We start from the raw sequence: 26,839 nt of genomic DNA on the forward strand, positions 1-26,839 counted from the left end.
TTGAGTAGACAGCAGGTGGCTCTGCTGTTCAAACATGTCTACTTGGAATGAACATAAACTAGAGCTGGTCACACACTGTGAACATCCCATTAGTTACATAATTGGACTTTGCCTCGCATGTTAATGAGTGTTTTTTAAGCCATCCATATATAGCGAAAGGAGATACTTTGTTTTTGGAAATAAACTTGCAGATATGATATATTTTTTCATAGAAAGGAATAACCAGAAACCTACTACGGTAGTGGCACTAGCACAACAGGGGAGGAATCTATCCAAATAGATGCTAGGCTGTATGTGAGGCATCTTGCTATATTGTTTTTTGTTTTTGCAAGAATAATGCCACCAAGACTTATGTTGGGGAAAACTGTCTGATATTAATTAGTTTCACTAGTATCTCTAAATCCTTCAATCCTCTTCTTAAGATGGCCATACACATTAGATAATACTTGTTAGGATTTGCACATATACAGAATGCTTTCAGAGCCGTAGAAGTATCACATAGGTAGATCATAATTCTTACTACAGAAGTTAAGGTACTTGGTTCCTGCTTCACATGGACTGAACTGTTCCCTCTGTAGAATCAGTTCCAGTTTGTAGTATTGATGTAGTTTTATTTTCTGTGTGTTGCACTGAAGTGATTAAAGAAATCGACACAGACTGTAAGAAATGGTAGAAGAAAGGTAACAGGACCTTTAGCGGAAGAACATTATTTAATGGCTACTGTATGGAAGGTGTTGAGGACAGAGTGGAATATGAACATAATATAAACTACTGGCTGTACGCCATTTTGTATTACGGCGTATAAAAGTATTTATAAATCTGTCTATTTTATTGTTTGCACTTGCCAGCTCTACGTAGAGACTGCCCTCTGCTAGCCAAGTTGACAGAGACATAGTTGGTGCAATGTTAGTGAAACCCAGTGTGGAACTGCTGGGAGGGGTTGTGCCTCCTCAATGATGTCAGGGGTGGAGGATTACCCCTCTGTGTTGGGGCTGAATATGAGGGCTAAGCCCGGCCCTCAGTCCACATGACGGTGGCCATCTTGGCCCATAGTTTTAGTGCGGTGTCTGTAGCAGCAGCAGAAGCTACTATATAGAGCAGCTGAGTCTGGGAAGAGAGAGTGCAGAGGAGTATGTGAGCTGGAAGTGCTACCAGAGCAGCACTGTACTACCAAGTGGCAGCAGGAGTGAGAGACTAAGCAGCATGGCTGACATGGCGGTGGCCTTGTCACCCAACTGGAGAGTGGCCCAGAGGCCACAGTGCACTGAGAGCGACACAAGCTGCAGGTACAGTCAGATCCCGGTGCTGCAGAAAGTAGTCTGGGAAGTAGCAGAAAAGAGAGCCTGATGACCTGGGGCCAAAGTCTGACAAAAAAGTCCTGATGACCAGGGCCAAGGACAGGTTGGGCCTGTTAGAGAGTTCACAGCAGCATTATAAGGGTGTCAGATTGGGCCACCAGAGGGCTACAGACATTGTTGCAGCATCGAGACATAACTGAGGCTCGGCCTTAGTTCGTTGTGCACAGCCAGTTATGCACAGGCCTACAATGAGGAGGTATTGTTTGTGTATGTGTATATTGGTGTCTAACATGTATGATGTAAGGGTGCAGCAAATCCACCTTCATTGCTGAGAAACATGAAGTAGCCAGGGATAGATATTTGGTGCATGGTATTAGTTGATATCTACAAGATTGTACATTTCATTGAAGAGATGCAGTCCCTACAGGGTGATAGAAGGTTTAGGTTACATGTAACAGAGGTAATAGAGTAAATTATGGCCAACGGCCATCTGAAGAAAGTGAGCAGGCGAATTGTTGCGGCCCGGATCAGTGCAGAGTAAGACTGTATTCTTATGTTGGTTATACTCTGTGATGTTCATGTAACATTTAAATATTTTGTACTCTCCTATGGAGAGAAAGCATTTAGTAACATTCTTTACGTAAAGTTTATTGTTTAAAAATGTGAGTGCTGCTTCCATCTCCGTCCTGCCACGGCTGCGCCATAGTACCATCATGCCATAGTACCATCATGCCATAGTACCATCACGCTGCTTCTTACAATAACGTGAAGAAAAAGCTTTGCTACTTTCCTCTAATGGGATCCAGTCTTTGGCCAAAAAAAAGGAGATGATCTAACCCAGACCATTCATAAAACCATATGAATGAAATCCAAGAGCCTTTGTATCCTGGTCAAGAATTAGCTTTTTCAACAGTTCCCAAATTGACATTAGCATGTTGATCAGTGCTTCTTCCTACAGTTGAAATGCGGAAGAGGATTGCTGGTATGGGTACAATTTTTTGTCCCCATACAGATTAGATTTGGGAAATGTGTTGCCAACAAGCAAGCATTATATGTTCCCATAAAAGATATGATCAGCCAACAGACAAGCATTTGCTCGTTTGTCAGCTGATTATGAGTATTTATTTTTGCACAGCCCAACGATCTGGTAAAATAACCATTTGGATGAACGTTCATGCCCAACGTGTGAAAAGGGACCTGAGGACTGGAGCGTTACAAACGTCTGCCCATAGTAATACAGACATCAATTTTGTCTCACTGAAACAACCTCCTTCTCTCTCAACAAAAGTTGATAAAAAGAAAACGTAACCAGGCACTAATGCTGCCAATTATGATAGAAGAATGTCTGTATTGTAGAATTCATCCAAAAAATTACGCATTTCAGGGATAAAGCTCTTCTTCAGATTTACAGGACCATTCTCAAAAATTTTTAACAAATTCTAGAATACAGGCATTATCAGAATTGACATCGGCAGTGCTGGTTACTTTTTAAATTGCTTTTAGTTTAACTATTGTTTCCATGTCTTGAGAAACATAAAAGTTCCTTGGAGATGACATCTATGGCACCTGCGGCAGTAACTTAGAAAGCCGGATGCATAGATGCTAATCTAATTGTACAAACTTGACACAACAACAAAAGGTAATAATTTTTCCTCATCACAACTTATATTTATCAGTTGTCAGACAATATTATTCTATGTGACACTCCGCTTCTTTACATTGTTCAGCAAAAGTGATTTGCTATTGATTGCACAAACAGTAATTGAACTGCCTATAAACGGGTTAAACTGGCTTGTTAATCTCAGTAATTTGGTAGAAATCCTGTCCTTTTACTTAAAGTGAACCTATCACATTGAATATGCAGTCCAGTCTGCAGGCAGCATGGTATGGAGTAGCAGGAGCCGAGTTATACGTTTAATAGAAAAGTTCCAGTATAACTTGTATTTTATTCATTTATATCTCTGCTCATTCAAGAGTCCAGTGGAAGGTACTATCAGTGATCGACAGCCTTCCTTGTGCATTCAGATGTAGCTTTCAATCACTGATTAGGGCCACCCAGATGACTACTTAAGGAGACCGTAAACATTAGATAGAAGTAGATAGGTGGTTGAACAATTACTAAACGAACAATTGTCTTGTGAACAATCGTTTTACAGAAGCAGCCATACACATTTTAGTCCAGTCATTCAAACTAGCCTGATATTAACTCAACGACACCAGGCAGGGGGAAGATCTTTTTGGGAATGTTCTTTCACAGAAAGATCAATCATAGATGACAGCTCTTTCATATGAACAATCTTTCGCCCAACTAAAGGCCCTGTTAAACACAACGATTTTCGCTCAAAAATCACTCTAAGCCGTCTTTTGAGCAATAATCGTTGTGCCTAACTGCACTGACATCGTGCAGTTTTCGTTAAGCCGTCGCTGATCTTTTAGAATGCTGAAAGATTAGCGATCAGTTATCAGGAATTAACAGCAGGATACAGCTGATACTATTGTTTCAGCTGTATCCTGCTCCCTGATGATGGGCTGGGTTCTTCTATGTATACTGGGCTGGGTATGAAGAACAGAGCGGTCCAGCTCTGTTCTCTATACCCCGCTCGGAGCTCTCAACTGTATAACAGCCGGGCGTTGCGAGCGGGGAAGGATGCAGAAGACGAGTGGGGACACCCCGTTTGTCTTCTGCATCCTCCGCTTGGAGTGCAAGGTGATCGTTCAACGTTTGAGTGATCACCTTAATGAAAACAAAGATCTGGTACCGTGTTAGCCAGTAGAGCAAAATATGATTGTTCTCAGCAAGAGAAACGACGTAATCTTGTAGATATGATACCTTTTAATGGCTAACAAAAATACATGATGTAATAATAGCGAGCTTTCGTACCAACGCAGGGTACTTCTTCCGGCTTAAATGGATTGGATCTGAAGAGGCATGCATATTTATACACACTTATAACATACATACTTATGGTACTTCTTCCGGCTTAAATGGATTGGATCTGAAGAGGCATGCATATTTATACACACTTATAACATACATACTTATCATAAGTATGTATGTTATAAGTGTGTATAAATATGCATGCCTCTTCAGATCCAATCCATTTAAGCCGGAAGAAGTACCCTGCGTTGGTACGAAAGCTCGCTATTATTACATCATGTATTTTTGTTAGCCATTAAAAGGTATCATATCTACAAGATTACGTCGTTTCTCTTGCTGAGAACAATCATATAGTGATCACCTTGCGCTGTTAAAGAACACAAGGATTATCGCGCGAAAATCGTTTAAAAGATTTTTGGAGCGATAATCGTCATGTCTAAATTATGCTTTAGGGCCAATAAATTGTTCAGGTTCACACATCGAGCAGGAATCTGAATGATTATCTGCAGTGTAAATGCATGCTCCAACTGAATGACGAGCGATAATTCATTCACTTCTCGTTCATCCATCAGCTTATGCATGCAGAAAACTGATGAGCTCATGTAAATAGGCAGTTGTTTGTCTATAAATGACTGCCTGTTTACTGTGAATGGAGGCGGCCGGGCCTGCGCAATCTCCGATCCACTCCATCTCCATTCACTAGCGATGATCGTTCCTGGGACAACCTGGTGGGCATCTAAACTTGACAGGTCGTCTTATCTAAAAGGGTGCTTAGACCCAGGATTAGAAAAACATGGTTGCTTTCTTCCAAAAATAGCGCCATTGCCGTGCATGGGTTTTTGTTTGGTATTGCAGTTTAGCTCCATTAAAGTGAATGCATCTGAGAGGTCATAACACACACAACATGTGCACAGGAGTGGTGCTGTTTTTTGGAAGAAAGCAGCCATGTTGTCACATTAAAATTGGAAAAAGCATTCCAAAAATGTCAACCTTTTTATTTTAGATCTCTAATGTATGACTCATTTAAATTCTGTATATTTGGCTCATACTCAGTAGCCTTAAAGTGGTTTTGTCGTCTGATTCTTCTCCTTTCTGTGACATAGCATCAATTCTCTACAGTCTTCTTCCTGCCGGGCAATGTACACTACATAACTAGTTCACAGCCTAGCAAGGAGTGCCCCGCCATTGCAGAGATTCCGCATGCACGCTGTCTCTCTGCAAGTTTGTGAAACCCATGCTTTTCAATGGACTTCTTCATATTTATGATGTTTTCAATGATGTGATGCTGCAAGAAAAAAAATTGTGGCATGCTCTATATTTGAGCGATTTTCTGTAGTCCGTGTTTGCCAATGGAGCCTCCTTGTTTATCGCAGTGCACAAACTAGCGATTTTCGTGCAATGTGATACATTTCATACCCCTATAATAAGCCCTAGCTGCGTTCCCTGCAAAAAAAAAGGCATACTTACTTAGTAGGCTCGGTCCAGGTCCTCTTGCTGCTGTCTGGAGCTCCACCGTGCATCCTGCAGTCCTCGTTCACCTACAGAAGATCCTGCCAGTACTGCATTGATTGGCTGAGTAGCACTAGATGAACCAATCAACAGCCAGAGCATCATGGAGGGGGGATTTATGAATTCGCTGAGCCGCGGCATTGATTGGCCAACTCATAAATCCTGCCACCACAACGTGATTGGTTCTTCAAACTCTGCTCAGCCAATCAATGCAGAGCTAGATGAACCAATCACAGCCCTCACATTGGTTCATCGAGCGCTGAATTGATTGGCTGAGTAGTGCTGGATGAACCAATCAGAGCATCACTTCCTGGAGGCGGGATTTATGAATACCATGACCAGGAAGTGATCTTCTGTGGGCGAATGAGGACTGCAGGACAACCGTCGGAGCTCTGGAGAGCAGCGGGAGGACCCAGACCGAGCCTGCTAGGTCAGTAAACCTTTTTTTTCCAGGGAATGCAACTAGTGCTTATTTTAGGGCTAGGGCTTAACCTTCTTGCGATAAAATCATGCAAGTTTATCGCACAATTTTATCGCTGGCAGCAGCGAAGGGATGAATGATTTTTCACAAAAATAATGCATCACTGATGCTACAAATTTTTAATTTGAACTTTTAACTTTGTAAACTAGGTAAACTTTAACTGTGTTTAAACTAGTAAGGCTTGGGGGGCGCTGGCCACCATCCCAAGACCTAAAGGGGGCTTGGCTGAAATAGTTGAGAACCACTGATCTAGAACATGCTGCTTGCAGATTGCATTTTCAATGTGATGGCTTTGCTTTAATACCAGCTTCTGATATCAGCCTGGTTGATGTCACAACATGATAATTGCTAAGCATATCTATTGAAAGAACATGTCATTGTAATGTATAACCTCACCACTCCCCAGTCAGGAACCCAGCCCATATAAGCATAGGTAATCTTTTAATGGGATGTTATTTCTTATCATTGCTGTGTTGCATGTTTAGATAGCAACAAAGAAGCTATATGTTACTTAATATTGCACTGTTATCAACAGGCAACTCAACACCCATGTTGAAGTTTAAGACTTTCTATTCTACTTGAGCTACATGACTATATAGGGTTGTATGCTATCCAAGGGAACGAGATAATACTGTTTAGCAAAGCTTTACACAACAAGACTGTTGCTGTTTATTGTATTGGTGAAGAGATTGCAATAACCACTATCCAAATATTAGACCACAGTGGAACAAAGAGGACACTGTTCCCTGGAATGTGAGTGGAAGTTTGAGAACTTATATGACATGTGTGCATACTAACACGATTTCCAATTATATGACTTATAAATGCATCATTACAATATAATTCGTTGGAATCTGCTATAAGAATCAAGCTAGTCATATGCATTAGATTAACATTGGCCAAACCTGCTGTTTCAGAGGGTTACGATTTAAAGGGGTTTTCCAGGCAAAAGCTATTGATGACCTATTCTCAGGATAGGTCATCAGTAGCTAATCACCAGGACCTGCTGTACGGGATTCCCAGTGATTGCCTGATCACCAGGCCTGGCTATCAGTGCAGTGGGCTGGACATTTGTCATAGAAGACAGGACCGGAAGTAGCCTATCTATAATGGCAGCTGAAGCAGCTATTACACTTCTGGCACTTCTACCTCCCAAACTGGAGATGGGTATGCAAGTGTTACAGCCACTTCAGCTCCCATTGATTTCAATGGTAGTGAAGCCAGCTAAGCAACTTCCGGTCCTCTTACTTACGACTAATGTCCAGCCCACTGCAATGGCAGCCAAGTGATTAACTATTAATGACTTATTCTAAGGATAGGTCATCAATAGTTTTTGCCAGGAAAACCCCATTAATGTGCATTGAGGCTTCCCAATAGTTGTGATGAAGATACTGTACGACTCACATACTAGTATCCTATTCAAAACTGCTCTTCTTTGAAAATGTCAATAGAATAAAGTGATCCGCAGGCAAAACCACATCTATATAGCCTTCCCATTTCTCTGTGGTCCAGAAGTCCAAAAGATCAAGGTGTATTCCCATCTGAGACATTTATTGCATATCCACAGGATACTCCATAAATGTCTGATAGATGCTGGTCCCACCTTTAGGATGCACACCTGCATCAAAAGTGGAGATTCCAAACCCCGCTCAGGCTGGTGTGGAGGCTTTTGGCCACCACACCTAGGCCGAAATTAAATGCAGGGGTGGTTAGCATAATGGAAACAGCCCAACTTGCTATGCTATACTTTTTCATTTACTCCCATACAGTTTTTTGACACTATATATTATAAGATCAACTTTGCACATTAACAATAACTAACTTCTTCTGTAAATCTGTATAGTTATAACAATTTTATATTTAAGTGTAATTATCTCAGACACAGTAGGGTGAACGTAGTAAATTTGGGGATTATTAAAACAGGCCAGCATAGATTAGTAGTATATTTCACTGCTTTGTCGTGTCCTTGTAGGCTATTATATATTCTTCTGTAATCATAATGTCAAGAAAGGAAACCCATAATGATAGAAGCATCCTTAGGGGTGCTAGAGTTAAGAAAAAGTAGATACATAAGACTTCTGTTTTCCCCAGAGTGAGAAACTGACCAACAGTATCAGACATATATGGCACACTAGTAGAAATATATATATATAGTGAGGCAGTGACTGGCAAATTGCTAGAGGGCAGATATATTTTGCCTAGGATGCTCTCATATGAGGCTTTAGGGAGCACCTGGGCAGATACATGCCACCGAGCAGCCGGGGCTCGGTGGAGGAAGCCAGCATTTGTGTGTCAGTAACACTAAGTTACTGGCACGTTGTAGTTTGTGAGTGGCTCCAAGCTGCATAGTCCGGGCCGGCTTTTCCTGGAGTGGTCAAAGCGAAGGGTGGGATGACCACTCCCACGTACCAGGTGAGGCTGGTACCAGGCCTTATAAAGCCTGGGCCTGCAGGTCTTGAAGAGAGTGTGCTGAGACCTCTGCAGGTCTGAGGACGAGACTGGCTGTGCGCAACAAGCTGTGTTTTTTCAAGCGAGTAGTCAGGGCCGGTCTATGTATAGTGAGTGCTCAGACGAGCAGGTGTTAATTTATGTTGGCCTGGAGTTAAGGCCTGTTTTGCTTTATTTTGTGCTGAAATAAACCCAGACGAAGCCTGGACTACGAACTTTATTCCGTGCGTCACTGTCTCTGGCTGTAGATGCCCAGGCTGCTACCTATCCTAATGCTAATCCCTCAAAAAAAAAAAAAAAAAAAATATATATATATATATATATATATTCATGATCAGAAAAATTATTCAGTGGAACTAGGAATAATAGTTCAACATTGGGGGGGGTAATAGGCTGAACTGGATGGACGTATGTCTTTTTCAGCCTAACTTTCTATGTTACTAGTTGTAATGCAAAAGACGACAGCTATTTCAAATACACTAAATACTGAGGGCAAACCAACGTGGAGGTCCATTTGTATGTTGCTCCACTGACTTACCTCTGCAGGTTTTCTTTTATTCTTAGTGCATCTAATGCATTCTTTATTAACAGACAGTTATAAGCGCCATTTATGAAACTTGATTTTTTTGGACTTTTGACCACTGCTATAGGAATTCTGGCCCACAATGCGCCCATAGGAATGCATTAGTGTCCGCAAGGCAGGTAAAAGCATGCAGATGTGATTTTTTTTTCTGGCGTGCGGCCCGCACACAAGGGAAGAAATCGCAGCATGCTCCATTTTCCTGTGGATCCCGCAGGAACAGCTTCCATTGAAGTCAATGGAAGCCGTGCGATCCGCAGCACACCCGCAGCTGTCACTGTGGATGTGGTGTGGATCCGCGGGAATGCAGGAGATTTAAAAATAAAAAAGAAAGCACTTCGCATGCGCTGGGTGCTTAGGCCGGCGCCCCGGATGCACCCCCCGTGCTGAAGAAAAAGGACACGGCCAGCATGGAGGAGACCCGCGCTGGATCCCGAGAGGTAAGAAACTGTCTTTTTTCTGTCTATGGCCGCAGGCATGGCTGGATTCCGCTGTGAGCTTCAGCAGTGGAATCTGTGCGCACAAGTGGACATGAAACCTAAGGCCGGCTTTATTAGTATTTTAATTACTATAAATCACTAAGCTGCTGACTTGAAAATTCTAATTTTCATTGATTGGACACACTTTTCGTTACCTGTGCTCTCAATGCAAGGACTCACTAATGTGAGCGTATGCATACTTGTTGCTCAAAATACACAGCATTTTGACTGCTTTTTTTCTCGTGCATTGCATGTGTATGTACTGTGTATTTCACGCACCCAAAAGAACACAAGCAGGCCCAAAAAATGTTAGAACTGTCCCCATTAGGTCTTCTAGCATCTGCATAAAATACACAGCAAATATGAATGTAGCATGGGTATTCCACTGCATATTTTATGCACCCTTAGACTAGAAGGGACATAATACACACGGAATACGCACCAAAATAGGACATGCTGCAATGTTTTTTTTAAATATGCGCATAAAAAATGCATGTTTGAATACCCCAATGCAAATCAATGGTGTTTTAGCATGGCATATTACGCACATAAAAAATATGCGCCTAATACACAGAAAAAAGACACTCATTGATTGAGCCCCAAGGGTCTTACCACTTGGAAGATTTAAAATAAAACTTCAATCTGGGGCATTTTAAGACAAAATTGTAGAAATAGAAGCAAAGGCATTTTGCCATGTACTAACAAGATGCCCGTAGCCGATTTTTGTCCTAGTAGAAGGCTGGCAGCAGACAACTCCTGGTGTCCAGAAGTGCTGGTACTCAACTTCCAGCTACTACATTCCTTCTGAGATCAGCGTGAGGGCTCAGCCATACGAACGGAAATTTGCGCGTTTTTCAGCTCAGAAAAAAAGCACCTCGTGTGCAGGAGAAAATCCGCATGACCACGTCCATTGCCACCCATAAGTTCTATCTTTGGTAGGTGCGGACTTTCGCCCGCACATACGGTGCGTTTTTTTTTCCAGACAGCCGGGTCTGATCCCCTGTGAGAATTCTCACAGCAGGATCCAAGCCACGTCCCTGCAGTGACCAGTGCGGCTCTTACCTGCTCCCGTGGCTCCGGCTCTCTGATGTGTCGGCTGCCGCCGAGCCGGCGCATGCGCAGAGCGGAGCCGAGCGCCGGGAAAGACATTAGAACATGGCGCAATTTGTTTTGTGTGTATTTTTTCGCTGACAAATCGCGGCTGTGTGCATAGGATTGTGTTTTCTAATGCAATCCTCTGCAGGCGGGCACAAGCGGAAATTCTGTGGGAAATCCTACTGCGGAATTTCCGCCTGTGTGCAGGGGTCCTAAATCCGCTTGTCTGACTGAGCCCTGAGACTGAAGAAAACTGATCACCGCTTGACTGCACAGCAGATAGGGTATTCAAGGACAAGGCATATTGAATGCAATGCAAAGAGGAAGATGAGGGTGAGTCAGTGATTGCGGTCAAAGTATACTTAGGGGGATGTGGAAACAGAGGTGCCAGCTCCCAGTGCTCACTGTGACATACAGTCCATTCAGGAGGGGAACAATGAAGAGCAATAGGAGGTGGAAGAGGATGAAGTACTTTATCTAACATGTAGAGGCAGGAAGAGTCACAATAGAAGCTCACCCATGAGGGGGAAGAAAGAGGTGAACGTTGCGGGGCAGCACCCTGCCAAGGCAGCAAGTATGGTGTTGCAGAAAAACAAAAGGACAGTGTCACCACCCTCAGGCACTACTAGTCAAAGGAACATCAGGCCCACAGCTAGGTCTGCTCACAGGACTTGTGCAGGCTGAGCATTTTTTGAAACCGTATGTAATGACAGACAAATGGTCACCTATAAGATCTGCTATAAGCATTTAAAATGCAACAAAAACGTGAACAACTTCAACACATGTATGAGCAGTTACATGAACTCCCACCACCTGCTGCCTTGGAGAGCCCACCTGGGCCAAAGGGTTAAGAGTCAGCCTCATCCTGTTCCCTCTTTCACTGCCTCTTCCACCATCTCCCTCCCTGTTCATGGAGTAGCCTCTGAGCACAGGGAGCAGATTTTTTATAGGGGCAGTAACAAACCTACTTCATGCCTGTCCTCCGCAATTGATGATTGGGCTTCAGAGCCAAGAGTGGGAAATGGAGAGCAGAAGTTGACCTGTCACCATCATCAGTACCTTTACTGACATGGATATCTACCCCATATTCCAGTATGTCCCAGATTAGCAGCCAGCCCTCCATCCCCAAGCTATGGAAATATAAAAGAAATATCAGTCAAACCATCCATGAGCTCAGAGCTTGAACACAAGCATTGCACATCTCTTAATGGAAATGCTGCACTTCAGGCTAGTGGACACAGATGCCTTCTGCAACATGATGCTCCATGCCACCATTTCTTTGTCCAAAAGTTATCCTTGCCCTGCACTGCCGTGTGAGTGATAATGTGCCCTTGGCATTGAAGAATGCTGGCGGTGGCAGGGTGCACCTGATCAAACACACGTGGTCCAGCACACTGAGTCAATGTCCTTCAGATGGGGTATGAAGCCATGAGTGGTGGTCCACGTTTCAAAATACCCCCAAAAGTTGTGGGACATTCATTATTGCATATCCCCTCTTCACACCCCTTCTCCTCCTTTTCTTCCTCCACCTCTTCATACCACCTTTTAACACCTTCCACATAGGCACAGATAACCTCAATACTGCGGTGCATATGGTAAACACCAAAATCCTGTTGTAGAACTCTTATGTCTAGGGGAGTGCAGCCACAGGGTCAAAGAGCTGTTGACAGTTCTGCAGGCCAGGCGACACGTGGTTAATCCCGCACAATCTGAAGCAAGGCAAGGTCATGTGTGACAATGGGGCGAGCCTGCTGACAAGCCTTCTCCTCAATAATTTCACACATGTATCTTGCCTGGCCCATGTGATGAACCTGGTAGTGCAGTGCTTCCTAAAAAATTACCCAGGTTTACATCCACTGCTGGAAAAGGCCAGGAAACTGTGCTCATACTTTCGGCTTTCACACCCAGCCGCCTCTTGTCTGCTGGGGGTGCAGTGACAGTTAAAGTTGCCACCCAACCGTCTTATCTATGATGTGCCTACATGGTGGAAATTCCAGATTGCACATATTGCAGAAGCTAAGCCAGCAGAGAGCAATCACAGACTACCAGATGGAATGGGGCTCACAATCTAATCTTCCTATCTCTCATACCCACTAGGGTCAATTTCAGAATAACGTCTTTCACTAGAGTTATTTAACCCCTTGGCGGCATCCTTCATCCAACAAGCTCAGAAGTTGAACCCACTCCATACATAGTGGGTACCAGCTGTGGTCAGGATGGGAGATCTGGCGGATTTACCTCTTACATGCCATAATCAATGCTGACTGTGGCACCCAGCTGGTTGGACAGAGGGACAGGGCCCCCACTGTCACCTGATCACAGGCTGCCAAACAGTCATTATGACAGCTGGAAACCTAGTGAAGGCTTCCAGGCCTGACATTGTAGAATACTCATTACACACTGCCTGTGGCAGGGTGAATTAGGAAAACAACTGAGAAACAATTTATTACAATGTAACAATACAAGTTTCAAGTCCAAATAGGGTACTAAAAAAAGGGGGAAAAATACAAAAACTATATATGAAAAAATATTACAAGTTAAAAAAAACTCATCTTTTTAAATTTTTTATATTGGTATCATAAAGTACAAAAAAATCCAAATGAATAAAATACAGAGTATATTAGTATTTATCACATATGGTAAGCACCATTAAAGAAATATACAATTCCTCTTCCGAAAAATATAGCATAAATAAAATCTCAAAAATTTGTATTAATCTTATAAATATGCCATTAGAAACCCCACAAAAAGATCCAAGGAACACATATCACACAACTTCCCTTTCGCCTTTTCGGGATTAAACCAAGCATGTCATATACCAAACAACAAATTAATTTCTATATGAACACACAATACTACTTTTGCTGTTATTTATGGGTTTTTTTTAAACTTGCTACAGACAGCCGCTATTACGGGTTGCTTTTATCTCTGGCTAATCAGGGGACAGACTGCATGATATTATACTTCACATTTTTGTAAAAGTTCTAAGCCTTATAAAAATATCCGTTCCGTAACTCTTGGTTCTCCGGTTAGTTTTGCCAGATCATTAGTGTGCACTAATTTTCTTTTTGTATGCCCCATGGCAGACCAATCTTTTATTCATGCTGCAAATGCCTGTATTGTATTGCCAGAAAAGTAAAAGACACTGAAGAAGGAACAAGATACAATGTTGCTGGAGGAAAGGCTACACCGCAACTTTAACTTCTTTCTAATTAGCTTAGTTGTTTCCATTTCCAAGGAGAAAAATAATTAAATATTCAGCACAGAGACCTTAATCTTCAGTATATTCTTCATTTCCCTCGTTGAAATCTTTTTTTATTTGAAGGTGAGATCAAAGGTTCATCCATACATTAGGTGCAGGTATATACAGTCACATCATTCAGGCTGGGTCACAGGTGACTCCTGGTGAAGTGGCATAAGTAGCCTTGAGAGTTTGCAAATATAATTTTCCTGGTTGGCCAATAAAGGTATCACCTCTATAATACCTTAGCTTTTTTTTATACATCACATGAGTAAAATAATATAATGGTGTGTACAGCTTGAAACATTAACTCTACACTGACACTTCACAGCTGAGCTGGTCATCTAAGTGTCCCTACTACAGTGAGGTTAAAATAATAGAAAGAAAATGGTCGAGCAACTGGTGGAAAATAAACGTCATGAGAGTAAAAGTAGGGAGCTAAGTTGCTGAGGTGAGGTGGAAGACTCTTCTTGTTAATGGAAGGTGCAGCCCACCCTAAATGACGTTACACCCACATATGACGTTTTATACGACAAATCCTCTTGTTGCGGACAGTTTTTTTGGGTAAATGCATAGAACAACAGAGGAAAAAGAAAAACTATCTTATGGAGGGGTACATGTGGTGCAACCTTCAGATGTGGTAATTCTTGAGATTAGGTATTTTGGCAAAAAGCTCTCCGTTTATCATTAAAACCAGCTTGTATACATGTTTCGAGTTATGGGAACCTCTTCCTTAGTACTCGCTGGGGTTACACATCTAAAGATGCTGACCATGTATCTGACACAGAGTTCTTTCAGCAATTGTTCTTTCAGTAGGTTCTCCACTTAATTCGGCAGTGGAGAACCGGAAAGCGTATATTGCAACTTTTTGAGATGCTACCGAGAGACCAAAAGTGTACTTTTTGAAGACAAGCTGCAAATGTAGAGGGTTTTCAGCCAGTATCTGTAATATAAATTAATGCATTAAGGGCCAACCAGAATACCAAAAGATCCTTCAGTGAGCCCAGGCTCTGACACAATAATATGCCCCAAGTTTTTAGCAGAAAACATTGTTTGGAGCAGAATGGAGGCAAAAACCATGGTCTGTTTCTCATGAGTTGTCCTTTGTGTGTAGCGGTAAAAACAAAGGAGGTCATTTATAAAGAAGCATGTACCACTATTGTAGCAGAAAAAAGTTGCATATTTTTGTCAAAGTCATATTTGTGTAAGGGGAAGTGCTGGTTGCTCTCCCCCCTTACAGTCTGCAGTGGCTTTGAGCTGAAAACAGAGCACTCTGTATGCAGATGAGTCAAGGAAATCAGAATGCATACACATGAAAAGGGACTGTTATTAGGGACTAAAGGCCCATTTACATTCAAAGATGATCGCTCAAAATTTGTTCAAAAGATAGGGAGACTGACAGTTTTAGCGATCGTTTTGATAAGCTGCTAATGGGCACTAATGCCATTAGCAGCTTATTACCTTCAATTGCTTGTAATTGTAAATGAGTCTTCAGAAGCTGTATGCAGAGAACAGCAGGTGGTCTGTTCTCTGCATACAGCTCCTTTTTTCTGCCATGGGGCTGCAAGCTGAATACAATGTAACAGCGCTGCCATGGAGAACACAGCGTGTGGTCCCTGCTATCACCTCTATGGCGAACAATGGATTTTATGCTCACCTAAAAATCAGTTGGCTGAAAAGCTAATGATGACAGCATTCACACGCAACGATTATCACTCAGAAGACATCGTTTGAGCAAATTTTGAGCGATCATTGCGTGTAAATGGGCCTTAAGCAGGGCTGCTAATTGTATAACTGATCTGTGAGACACCAGTAACTTCACGGCTCGAGTATGCAAATTAAGGACTGAGATTCTACCAGAAATAAGCCTAGAACCTTTGAGTTACTGCCTTAAGAATTTACAACAATATCGCTAGTTGCAGAGAGTTCTTTGGTTATAAATGAACTGTGTGCAGTAATCCGCAATTACTAGTCTATCAGTTGTTGTTGGAGTATTTCCTATTCTATCACTAATGTGCATTGCTGATATTGTAACTAATAATTGTTATTCCATGGAACGCATACTCGTATAATAGTGATTTTCATTGCTAGTAAGTGTTAGTCAGGTTTATGGAAAAATAACAATGTTCACGTGATTTCTCTATTGTTTTCCGAAATTGCATAACCATTCTACTTTGCAGCCTATAAATTGTAAAAAAAAGTTTCTACTTTTGTAACTCTGTGTTCTGCATTACATCCTGGAATCTGCGTTGCGCACCACCAACCGCAACACATACGTAAAAATATATGACAGTGTAGCCCTTTTCTACTGCTCTAGCCGCTTTTCTAAAAAAATTGGAGGGATGTAAATTGCAGTGGAAATCTACATCAGCTCATAGCCGTCAGACAGCTCAAGATGCGCTAAAGAGTTTTATGGGTCTATAATACTGATAACCTTTTCTCAGGAGAGCTCATCAATATCACATCAATGCTGACCTGACATCCCAGCCAGTCAGCTGTTTGCAACTGACACAGATCCATACATTGTGCAGGGTCTGGAATGGTACTGCAAGCTTAGCCGCATTCATTAGCTGCTGCATGGTGTATGGAAATGTGCTAATTCCAAATCATAGTGGCTCTGTCAAACAGCTGATTGGTGGGGGTGCCAGGCATGAGGTCCCCACTGATCTGATATTGATGACCTACCTAATTTGTTCATGTTGGTATTCGGATTACTAGCATATGTTACTATTCATTTTTGTTTTTCAAATTTTTGTATTAAGATTGTAGATGTTTCTGAACTTTTGGCTAGGTTGTATAGAAAAATCAAGCAACCAAAAAAAAAGCTGTTGGCAACCCTGGACGAATGGCAAGTAATATTGCTCAAGTGACCCCATTTCTGTGACAAAAGCTACTGTGTTCATTCGCATCTGCCAGATTTATCTGTACCATGTCCCTTTATGTTCTGCTTTAGCAAGTGGAAATATAAAGTGGTTTGTCCAGGACTAGAAAAAAATCATCTGCTGTTTTTCCAGAAGTAGCATCACATCTGTCTAACTTTAAAAATGGCTAACTTTTGGGAGGTTCTCATGAAGTTGTGTCAAGAGTTTATCGAAAATGCTGTGATTGAGGAAAACATCCAGCGAAAGGGAATCCTATACATAAACAACTTATCGATGAAAGGGGCCAGAGGACGGTGTCAAGAATTGTCCTGATAAACAGGTGGTGCACAGTAAAATAAATTGCGATAGAAAACAATGCTGGTGCTCCAACTAACATATCCACATGCATAACATATTGTTCCTTAGCACAGATAGGCTATAGCATCAGAAGACTGCATCACAGAAGGGGAAATTATATATTAAAAACAATCACAGAAAATGGCTTACTGACTGAGGAGTGCATATAGATGCATCCTCCTCTCACCATGCAGGTAGCTGACTACCAAATGGTGGAGCCAATAAGAAGACCAGTTCATGTGTTATGCTGTCTAGTGGTCCACTGCAGCAAAGTTTTGATCTGAGATCAACAAGAGCTGATCTAAGATCAAGCAGAAAAATGTAGCACCAACACAGTTTAGTCCATGATTATGGTTTAAATCTTGGGTCAATTTGACCCCCTGATTTTGGCTGTTCAAACTCATTGATCTAATGTTCAACTGGCAAAATCCAAGATTGTAGACTAGGCTGATTTCCTGGGTGGTAAACTTGCATGCACATTTGCTGCTGGTAGCAGTCTTGTTCCTACTATCATTAAGAATACTGGGAAGAGCATCTGACTATCGTGACCAATCAACATACTTGATACATTTTGTCCAAGTAGAAGCTTCTCAGGTGAACCTGGTTTTGCTAATCCTAGATCAACTAGTGTTGGTGCACCACTTTTTTCCTTAAACCAGGTTCAACCGCTGATCACAGTTTAACTAATCTAGGATCAACAGCATGGTTGGTGCAATCAGCCCTAAGAGAAACAGAAAAGGAAGATTTCAATGAGCAAAAAAGTGCAAAAACGTGATCACACTCAGTTGAAAAATACCGCCTGGCCAGATGAATCCAGATTCCGGTTGCATCCTGCTAATGAGAGGGTCAGAATTTGGCACAAGCAGCATGAATCGATGAACCCTTCTATTGAGGTGTCAACAGATCAGGCTGTTGAAGGTGGAGTAAGGGTGTGGGAAATGTTTTCTTGGCACACCCTTGGTGATACTTGTGGATGGGTGCCATGATGCATTGCTGAGGTTCTGAAGGCCAAAGGAAATCCAATGTGTCCCTAATAAAGTGACAATTTAGTGCACAGTGTATCAAACATTATATGTTGAAAAAGGAGCAAATATGGTGGACAGTTTCTACACCATATTTACTATTAATTACTTTCTTTTCTTTTCCCTCAAATGCCAACAGTTGTAGTTGTAAGATAAATTCAATTTCTATATGCTAATATATGTATTAATGTATGCAAATGGGAAATGATATAATGCCTCTGCAGTGCCACCTATTGGAAGCTTGCTTCCCTATAAATGAATGCCCGCCCTTTCAACAGGCCTCGTTATCTGAAACTTGCAGAAAGCCGAGAGGCCCACCGTACACATTAGATGCTGAACTCGACCTAAATCAGCAGGTTTTGCCAATACACATTTAATGTGTATGGCCACCTTAACAGTTCCTTAGAATCCTAGACTCTTGACATTTATTCACATTCATAGAGTACATAAGATTAAAAGATTAAACTCATTGTGTCATTTGAGCATTGGCAGGCGTCATAGGTGCATTAGCAACTGCAGAGTTTGCAGTTGTCAATAAGCCATAATAGCAAAGGAGTGCAAATCCATAGGCTTCCCTGTGGCATAAAAAGCAGAAGCATTCTAAGTAGATATCATTTCCTAATCATATCATGAAACATTGTAAACACACGATGGAATGAATCTCTTTTAAGGCTCCTTCACATGAGCGTATTTTAGCACGTTTTTGCGTATGGAAAAATCCTGCATGCAAAAGGTTGAGAATAGAACCCATTAATTTCAATGGGTTCATTCCCATTTATTTTTTTGTGCACACGGTTCTGCTCTATGTTGTGCACAACAAAGAGGCCAATATAGGTCTACGGAGGTGGCAAATGCGCACATGCTTACGCATGGGTATGCACAAAACTCTGTGCATACCCATGAACACAGGCACCTTGTTTGGCTTAATACCCATTTAAATTATTTTGGGATGACTCCCCCACCCATGTAAACTAGCGGTGCCTGCGTAAAAAGAGTAAAGTGATGAGTAGCATTCTTATTAGTGAATTAAAAACTCTCATCAGACTTTACTATTGTTCAAGTCATATTAGAAAATTCAAACTTAAATAGCATTGGCTGACCTCAATTTACTGTTTATTGCTTTTTTTGATCTTGCTTGTGGTGCTGTATCTATGTAGTGAACTGTTCTAATATTAATGATTACAATAATACGTATTTGTAGCATTGTATTTGTTTTATTGGAGTATCACAGATATGCAAATGTTAGAGTTGTAGCGTGCCACTTGAGGCCCTAAAAATGGTTCCACACTTGGCATTTAAAAACAGTTTCAGAGGCTACTTGTGTGTAGTGACCTCTTTATCTGCTTCTGTAGAGCTTGTTGATCACTAGATGCCTCTATGATGCAATCAAAGAGATTTTGCCCAGTTAACAGAGTTTGAGAGGGGGCGCGATATTGGAATAAGAGAGGTTGGATGGTCATATTGAAGAATTGCCTGCCACCTAGGCTGCTCCATCCAAACGGTCAGGGGGTGTTGGGGCCAGTGGATGCAGGAGGGCACGCACACAAGGCGACGGGACTCAGGACACCCTCCACAGACCACCAGTAGAGAGGATTGTCTGATCATTCAACAGGCACATGTCAACAGATCAGGCTGTTGAAGGTGGAGTAAGGGTGTGGGAAATGTTTTCTTGGCACACCCTTGGTGATACTTGTGGATGGGTGCCATGATGGATTGCTGAGGTTCTGAAGGCCAAAGGAAGTCCAATGTGTCCCTAATAAAGTGACAATTTAGTGCATAGTGTATCAAACTTTATATGTTAAAAAAGAAAAAGGAGCAAATATGGTGGACAGTTTCTACACCATATTTACTATTAATTACTTTCTTTTCTTTTCCCTCAAATGCCAACAGTTGTAGTTGTAAGAAAAATACAATTTCTATATGCTAATCTATGTATTAATGTATGCACATGGAAAATGATATAATGTCTCTGCAGTGCCACCTATTGGAAACTTGCTTCCCTATAAATGAATGCCCGCCCTTTCAACGGGCCTCGCTATCTGAAACTTGCAGAAAGTCGAGAGGCCCGCCAGATATGCAAAACAGTCTCAGAGGCTACCTGTGTGTATTGACCTCTTTGTCTGCTTGTGTAGAGCTTGTTGATCACTAGATGCCTCTATGATGCAATCAAAGAGATTTTGCCCAGTTAACAGAGTTTGAGAGGGGGCGCAATATTGGAATAAGAGAGGTTGGATGGTCATATTGAAGAATTTCCTGCCACCTGGGCTGCTCTGTCCAAACGGTCAGGGGGTGTTGCGGCCAGTGGATGGAGAAGGGCACGCACACAAGGCGACGGGACTCAGGACACCCTCAACAGACCACCAGTAGAGAGGATTGTCTGATCATCCAACAGGCACAAGCAGCTCCCAGAGTTTTGTTGTCTGCCATCCAGAGACAGGTAGCATCATTATTCAGGTCTCTGTGTCCATTTCCAGGTTTTTACCGAAGTACATTTGGTGGTGCGAGGTACAATGACAGTGGTAGGAGGGACAATGACAGCCCAGCGATATGTTCAGGATGTCCTGCAGCCACTTGTGTTGTCTCTCATGGCAGCATTTTCCAGCAGGATAATGCTCGGCCTCACACAAGAGTGTCATAGGAAGCCTCCACAGCATTGTCACAATCCGTTGCCGATTTGTCACCAATAGAACATGTATGGGACAATCTGGTATGCAAATTTCGACAGCCTACAAGTTAGCATGATCTAGAAGCTCAAATGTGGAGTGATATCTCACAGGATACCATAAGGAACCAGTATGCTTTCATGCCTGCCCATATCACATCTTGCAGCCAAACTAGAGGCGGTATAACAGGGGACTAGCGCCTCCATGCTCGCCCATATCACATCTTGTATCCAAGCTAGAGGTGGTACAACAGGTTACTAGAGTATCCATGCCCGCCCATATCACATCTTGTATCCAAGCTAGATGTGGTATAACAGGGTACTAGCACCTCCATGCCCACCCGTATCACATCTTGTATTCAAGCTAGAGACGGTACAACAGGGTACTAGAGCCTCCATGCCCACCCGTATCTCATCTTGTATCCAAGCTAGAGGCGGTATAACACGGTACTAGAGCCTCCATGCCCACCCATATCTCATCTTGTATCCAAGCTAGAGGCGGTATAACAGGGTACTAGAGCCTCCATGCCTGCCCGTATCACATCTTGTATCTAAGCTAGAGGTGGTACAACCGGGTAGTAGAGTCTCCATGCCTGCCCGTATCACATCTTGTAGCCAAGCTAGAGGTGGTATAACAGGGTACTAGAGCCTCCATGCCTGCCCATATCACATCTTGTATCAAAGCTAGTGGCGGTACAACAGGGTACTAGAGCCTCCATGCCCACCCGTATCAGATCTTGTATCCAAGCTAGTGGCGGTACAACAGGATACTAGAGTCTCCCTTTACATGTTTAGTTTAATGCAAAAAAACGGAATTCTTGTAATCACTTACTTATGTCAATGTTACAATGACACATAGAAAGTTTAATTCAATTTTGACAACTTCCTCTAGGTGCTTGATTTTTTTTGACAATGAGTGTGTCTGTATATATATTCTTTTTTTTCTTTGCTTTTTGGGGGGTAAGGTGGGGCAGCAAAAAGGCTAGGGGCAACTGGTTTTGTATCTAGGTACTCCTTGGTGAAGGCCTCCTTCCTTAATTGATCCACTTAACATTCCACAATAACTATTCGCTGTTGCAGGAAGAACACTGCCTTTCTGACGCAACATGCACAAAAGAACGAAGTAGCGGAGCAAAATAAAGCTAGAACACTGCACACAGGCCCACACGACTTTGCCACACAGCGTACAAGAGTGTGATGTCAGGATCGGAGGCGGGCTACTTTTTCGTGATCCAGCCTGTATAGTTGAACATATACAAGTATAATAACAACAATGCTAAGCAATAACTTGTGTGCACTTCTAAGACAGGAAGCGCAGTACAGTCCCATTGTGCAGTCTGCCAGCTTCAATATCCCGTCTCCCTGCATTCAGGCTATAAATAAGAGGCTCAGGCAACATTCTTTTCAGTCCGGCAGAACAAAACCCCGGCGGTGCATGCTGGGAGCTAACAGAGAGCAGGGGTACTACTCTAAGTGCAAGTGAAAAGTCTGCAACCATTTTCCTCATTTAATGTACATTACAATATATTAAAATGTTTATATATTCATTCAAGGCTAAATTTTGATTGACTGAAACTGCTTAAAGCCCATTTAGACACAACGATTATTGCTCAAAAGATGATGCTCAAACGACTTTTAAACAATAATTGTTTTTAGTCATTCACAGCGCAAAATCATTGCTCAAGATGAGCGATCACCTTGCGTTGCCAGTGGAGGATGCAGAAGACAAGCAGGGTGTCCCCGCTTGTGTTCTGCATCCAGTTGTTCCTCGCTTCGAGCGCCCGGCTGTTATACAGCCGAGCGCTTGGAGCGGAGGATTCAGAGGGACAAGCGGGGTGTCCCCACTGGTCTTCTGCATCCAGCTGTTTTCTGCATGGAGCGCCCGGCTGTTATGCAGTCGAGCGCTCCGAGCGGAGGATGCAGAAGACAAGCTGGATGTACCCGCTTGTCTTCTGCATCCAGATGTTTTCTGCACGGAGCGCTGTGAATCCCTGATAAGACTCGTCGTCTTCTTTCAGCACGCTGAAAGACAACGATGAGTGACGGCTTAACAAAAACTGCACGATGTCAGTGCAGTTACACACAACGATTATTGCTCAAAAGACGGCTTTTGAGCGAATTTTGAGTGATAACCGTTGTGTTTAAATGGGGCTTTTGAAATGTACATGTAGAGAGAAGCTAAGTGACAGCCCTATAAAACAAATCTAGTCTGACATACTTGCAGACCTTTTTTCCTTCCATATGACTTCGTGCAACAGCTTAGCCCTGCCTATTTGCACCAGTATTTGGGAGATAAATGGTGCAATTTGTTGATAAATATAACAACTTTCATATGTGATGGATTTAGCCCGCCTGCACAAGAACGGATTTGAATTGCGCAGACCCGTGCAGACGATCGGTAATATTCGCCAATTGTAAGGCATTAACTTCAGCAGATTCAAACTGATGTGCGGATGTAAATTGCGATTTTTTTCGAACGGAGAAAAATCGCAGCACACTTTATTTTAGCGTGGATTATGCATGGATGGGCTCCATTGATCTCTATGGGAGCGTTCAGATAGCAGTGCATCCACAATTACATTGTGGATGGGCGCCGATTTGTAGGTGGATAATTCGCAGGTTGCTAGGAGACCACATAACAAATGAATAAAAAGAAGCAGTATTGTGAGTAAAAGGCAGTGCAGGAGTGAGTTTTTCAGAGCTGCACACACCGTTGACCATTGCAGTAGATGGGTATTGGATATGGGCAGGGTCATTGCTCTCCCTAGCCAAGAGAGCAGCATGCCATCCTGAAGGCAGTTCTAAGCTCTCAGCACCACAAGAGTACAAGAGAATGTCGTCTGGACATTAACCTTTTATATAGAAGGGGTTTTCCTGGGGTTTGGGCAACTTTCTGATGTAATCACCTGCTTGGATCTTTTTTCCGCATGGACAATATGCTGTTCATCCGTGTAAATTCACGTGGAAAAACCATTGCATCCATGATCATCCGCAAACGCTTGCACTTCATTTCCACAATGAATTGCAGGGCTGGTGGAAATCTGTTTGCAGAATCCGACCCGTTCGCATGCAGGCAGCCTAACGTAAGTTACACTCTGTGCTTGTTCTATAATATTCAGTAATGGGTGACTAAAAGCGTTAACTTCTACAATGAGAGCTGAATCCTGCTGACCGGACCACCTGGAGTGACAACTCTCTCTCTCTACTTGTGTATAGGGAAAGAGCTATTACTCTAGATGATGTGGGCCTAAAATGGAGCAGAACAACAAAAAGTTGCAATAGCATGCACCACTGATGTGAACGAGTCCTAACTTGCTATTCACTTCCTGCTGTCATGTAAAAAGAGATGGATAACAGGAAAAGGTTGGTCTTTGCTTGCTGCTGTCTCATGCTGCCCGTAGATATCAATGGAGAAGAGAGGGAAGAGGAAAGAGCTGCTGAAGGGAAACAGAAGCAGAAAGACTAACACAAACGCTGCTGCAGCTAACAATAAGTGTTTACTCTCTTACAGCTAATGAAATCACATTTACACTGCTCAGTACCATTGGGTAATCTTCATGACATTGATAATTTGAAGGTGTGCGACAAAGAGAGCTACAAAAGAAGATATCCTGCTCTCTTATGTGTGCAGTGTATGGAGTTATCATAGCATGTAGTCTACACGCACGGACTCAGAGAAGACAGACAATTAGAGATAGAGCGCACAGATTGAAAACTGGTGAAAAATTCCAAATACAAATAATATAATGGTCACCAATACTGTTACTATTCATGTAGACACATAGCAGCTTATTCTGAAAAATAACCTGAAAAGTTGATTAAAGATTTTTGCCCTAATTTGACAGTCATCACTCATTTTAAGTCATGTTCAGCTCGCCATGTACACAGAGTTTTACCAGGAAACCTATTCCTACTGTAGCTGTATTAAACACTTATATTCTGGTTTACACAATACTTTTCCATCAGATTAGTTCATTTTCTGATGCAAGGAATTACATCAATTGTCCCATTTACACATAATGATCATCACTACATTTTCACTTGGATTGTTGTCAGATTCTGTTACTTGTAAACACTTTAGCCATCTCTAATATGCAAAAGTTGTGGAGTGTTGCCACAAATTGTGCCAAACTTTTCTTTACAGCCTACTATAATTAAAGTTGTGTTGCATAAATGAAAGTATAATAGACAACCAAACGGATTGTTAAACTACACAAAGAGCTATGTCATTTAATTGTTATATCACCTATCATCACATTTGACTGCTATTGTACGGAACTACTAGGACTGCATTGAAACAGGAGGTGCTGCTGAAAGATACAATGTGCACATAGAACAGAGTGTAACCACCTGAAGCTATGTGCATGCATGAATACTCACTAACTTAGAGCTCCACTGTTAATTAAAACCATTGTATATTATGTTAACATGGAAATGACTGGTATTGCTCATACTGCAGTATTATCTTATAAAGGCTGTGTGCATTACATTATAAAACATATGTGGCTCTCTTCTTCGGATAACGCTTACCCATAGCACGGTAGGGTCCTGCACTTGTCTGTAAATAAAAACACTTTTTTTTCCCCTTTAGATTCACCTACTTAAAGCTACAATGTTCTGTTTTTTTAATGTGGATGCAAATAAAGTTTCTATTTTATGACTGAGTGCTGGACCCTACCTTCCACTGGGCAGTTATGCCAATAGACCAGAACAGTGCTTGTGCCATATACCATCTATTTGGGATCACCTTCCTTTAAGTGTGGATGTTGGAGCTCTAGTTTAAAACTCACCCATGGGCGTTGAGATTTTCTTCATAATCTGTGCTCTCCTCCCCAATATCAGGCAGCGTAAAAAGCATAGATTTAGTATTCCAACCAGATACAGATGTCTCTTGAAGAAGCCTTGGTGAACGACTAGAGTGGTTAGATTGCATTGCTGGTGTTATCATGTTGATACTGGTTGGTGCCGGACGTACCAGAATTGTTGACGGTGGTGGAGAAGATGATGCTGTAAAATGTGGATTTGTCCATGATTCCTCTCCGACTTGTTTAAGTTGTGCCACACTGCTGGATACTGAGCTTGACGGCTTCACCGAGTGAGCAGGGCTGCTGGGTGCAGAAATGCCACTTAAGTGAGGACTAGAAGTCAAAGCTTTTCCAGAGGGAATACGAGACAGGGAAGATGTTGATGCAGTTGGTGTACTAAGGATATGCAGAGGAGATGGCGGTGCAGAAAGCAGAAGGAAGGGTGTTTTACCAGCCAGGGAAGGAACTGCTGTCCCTGAAGAGTTCACTGCATTAGAGCCTTGAGAAAAGGGGTTACTGGTTGGCCCAGGGCCTAAAGGGGATACAGATGATTTAAAGAATTTAGCAAATACTGTTCCCAGGTCCAAGACAGCAACCTTCATTTCTTTACAGACAAGTATTAACAAGAAGATCGATGTATGCAATTAAAATGCTGTTTCGCAGTAAAAACCGAAGAGTCAATAAAATACTGTGCATCCCAGATATCTGCTGAAAATACAATGCATTCTAAAATGTAACGTTCTGCTTTGGCTCATCCGTACTCCTCTTATTTTATTAGAATTCTTCTGTTTTTAGGTCCCTTGTCTGAAAATGAAAAACATACTGGAACGAAGTAAAGTGGCTTTTCAGGGAAAGAAAATTGCATATCTGTGATCCTGGAAGAAAGGAGAACGCTGCCTGTTTATGTCTTGATTCAATGGCTTGGAGCAGCTGACACAAGAGTAAAGGGGCGGGTGGTTGCTACGATAAACAAAAAGAGGAGCGACTTGTAATTGGGCCTTTCCAGCTATGAGGCTTGAATGGTAAAGCCTTCACCCTGAGAGACAGAAAACACATTAGTCACAGTATTGTACTCTGTGCAGTCTAAAACCAGCCACCCTGCTGATAAAGGGACGTGCCATGT

General features: G+C 42.3%; 1 protein-coding gene across 1 annotated transcript in view; it reads right to left on the minus strand.

The window, feature by feature from the left end:
• Positions 1 to 26,628, minus strand: part of FAM149A (family with sequence similarity 149 member A) — a 97,284-nt gene extending 70,656 nt beyond the window's left edge. The window contains exon 1 of the mRNA XM_066573428.1: positions 25,702 to 26,628. Coding sequence (XP_066429525.1) covers positions 25,702 to 26,318 — 617 coding nt within the window. The 5' untranslated portion in view covers positions 26,319 to 26,628. The remainder of the gene's footprint in view (positions 1 to 25,701) is intronic.
• Positions 26,629 to 26,839: the final 211 nt, after the last annotated feature.

Source organism: Eleutherodactylus coqui, chromosome 7 (genome assembly GCF_035609145.1).
Source record: "Eleutherodactylus coqui strain aEleCoq1 chromosome 7, aEleCoq1.hap1, whole genome shotgun sequence".
Classification (NCBI taxonomy): domain Eukaryota; kingdom Metazoa; phylum Chordata; class Amphibia; order Anura; family Eleutherodactylidae; genus Eleutherodactylus; species Eleutherodactylus coqui.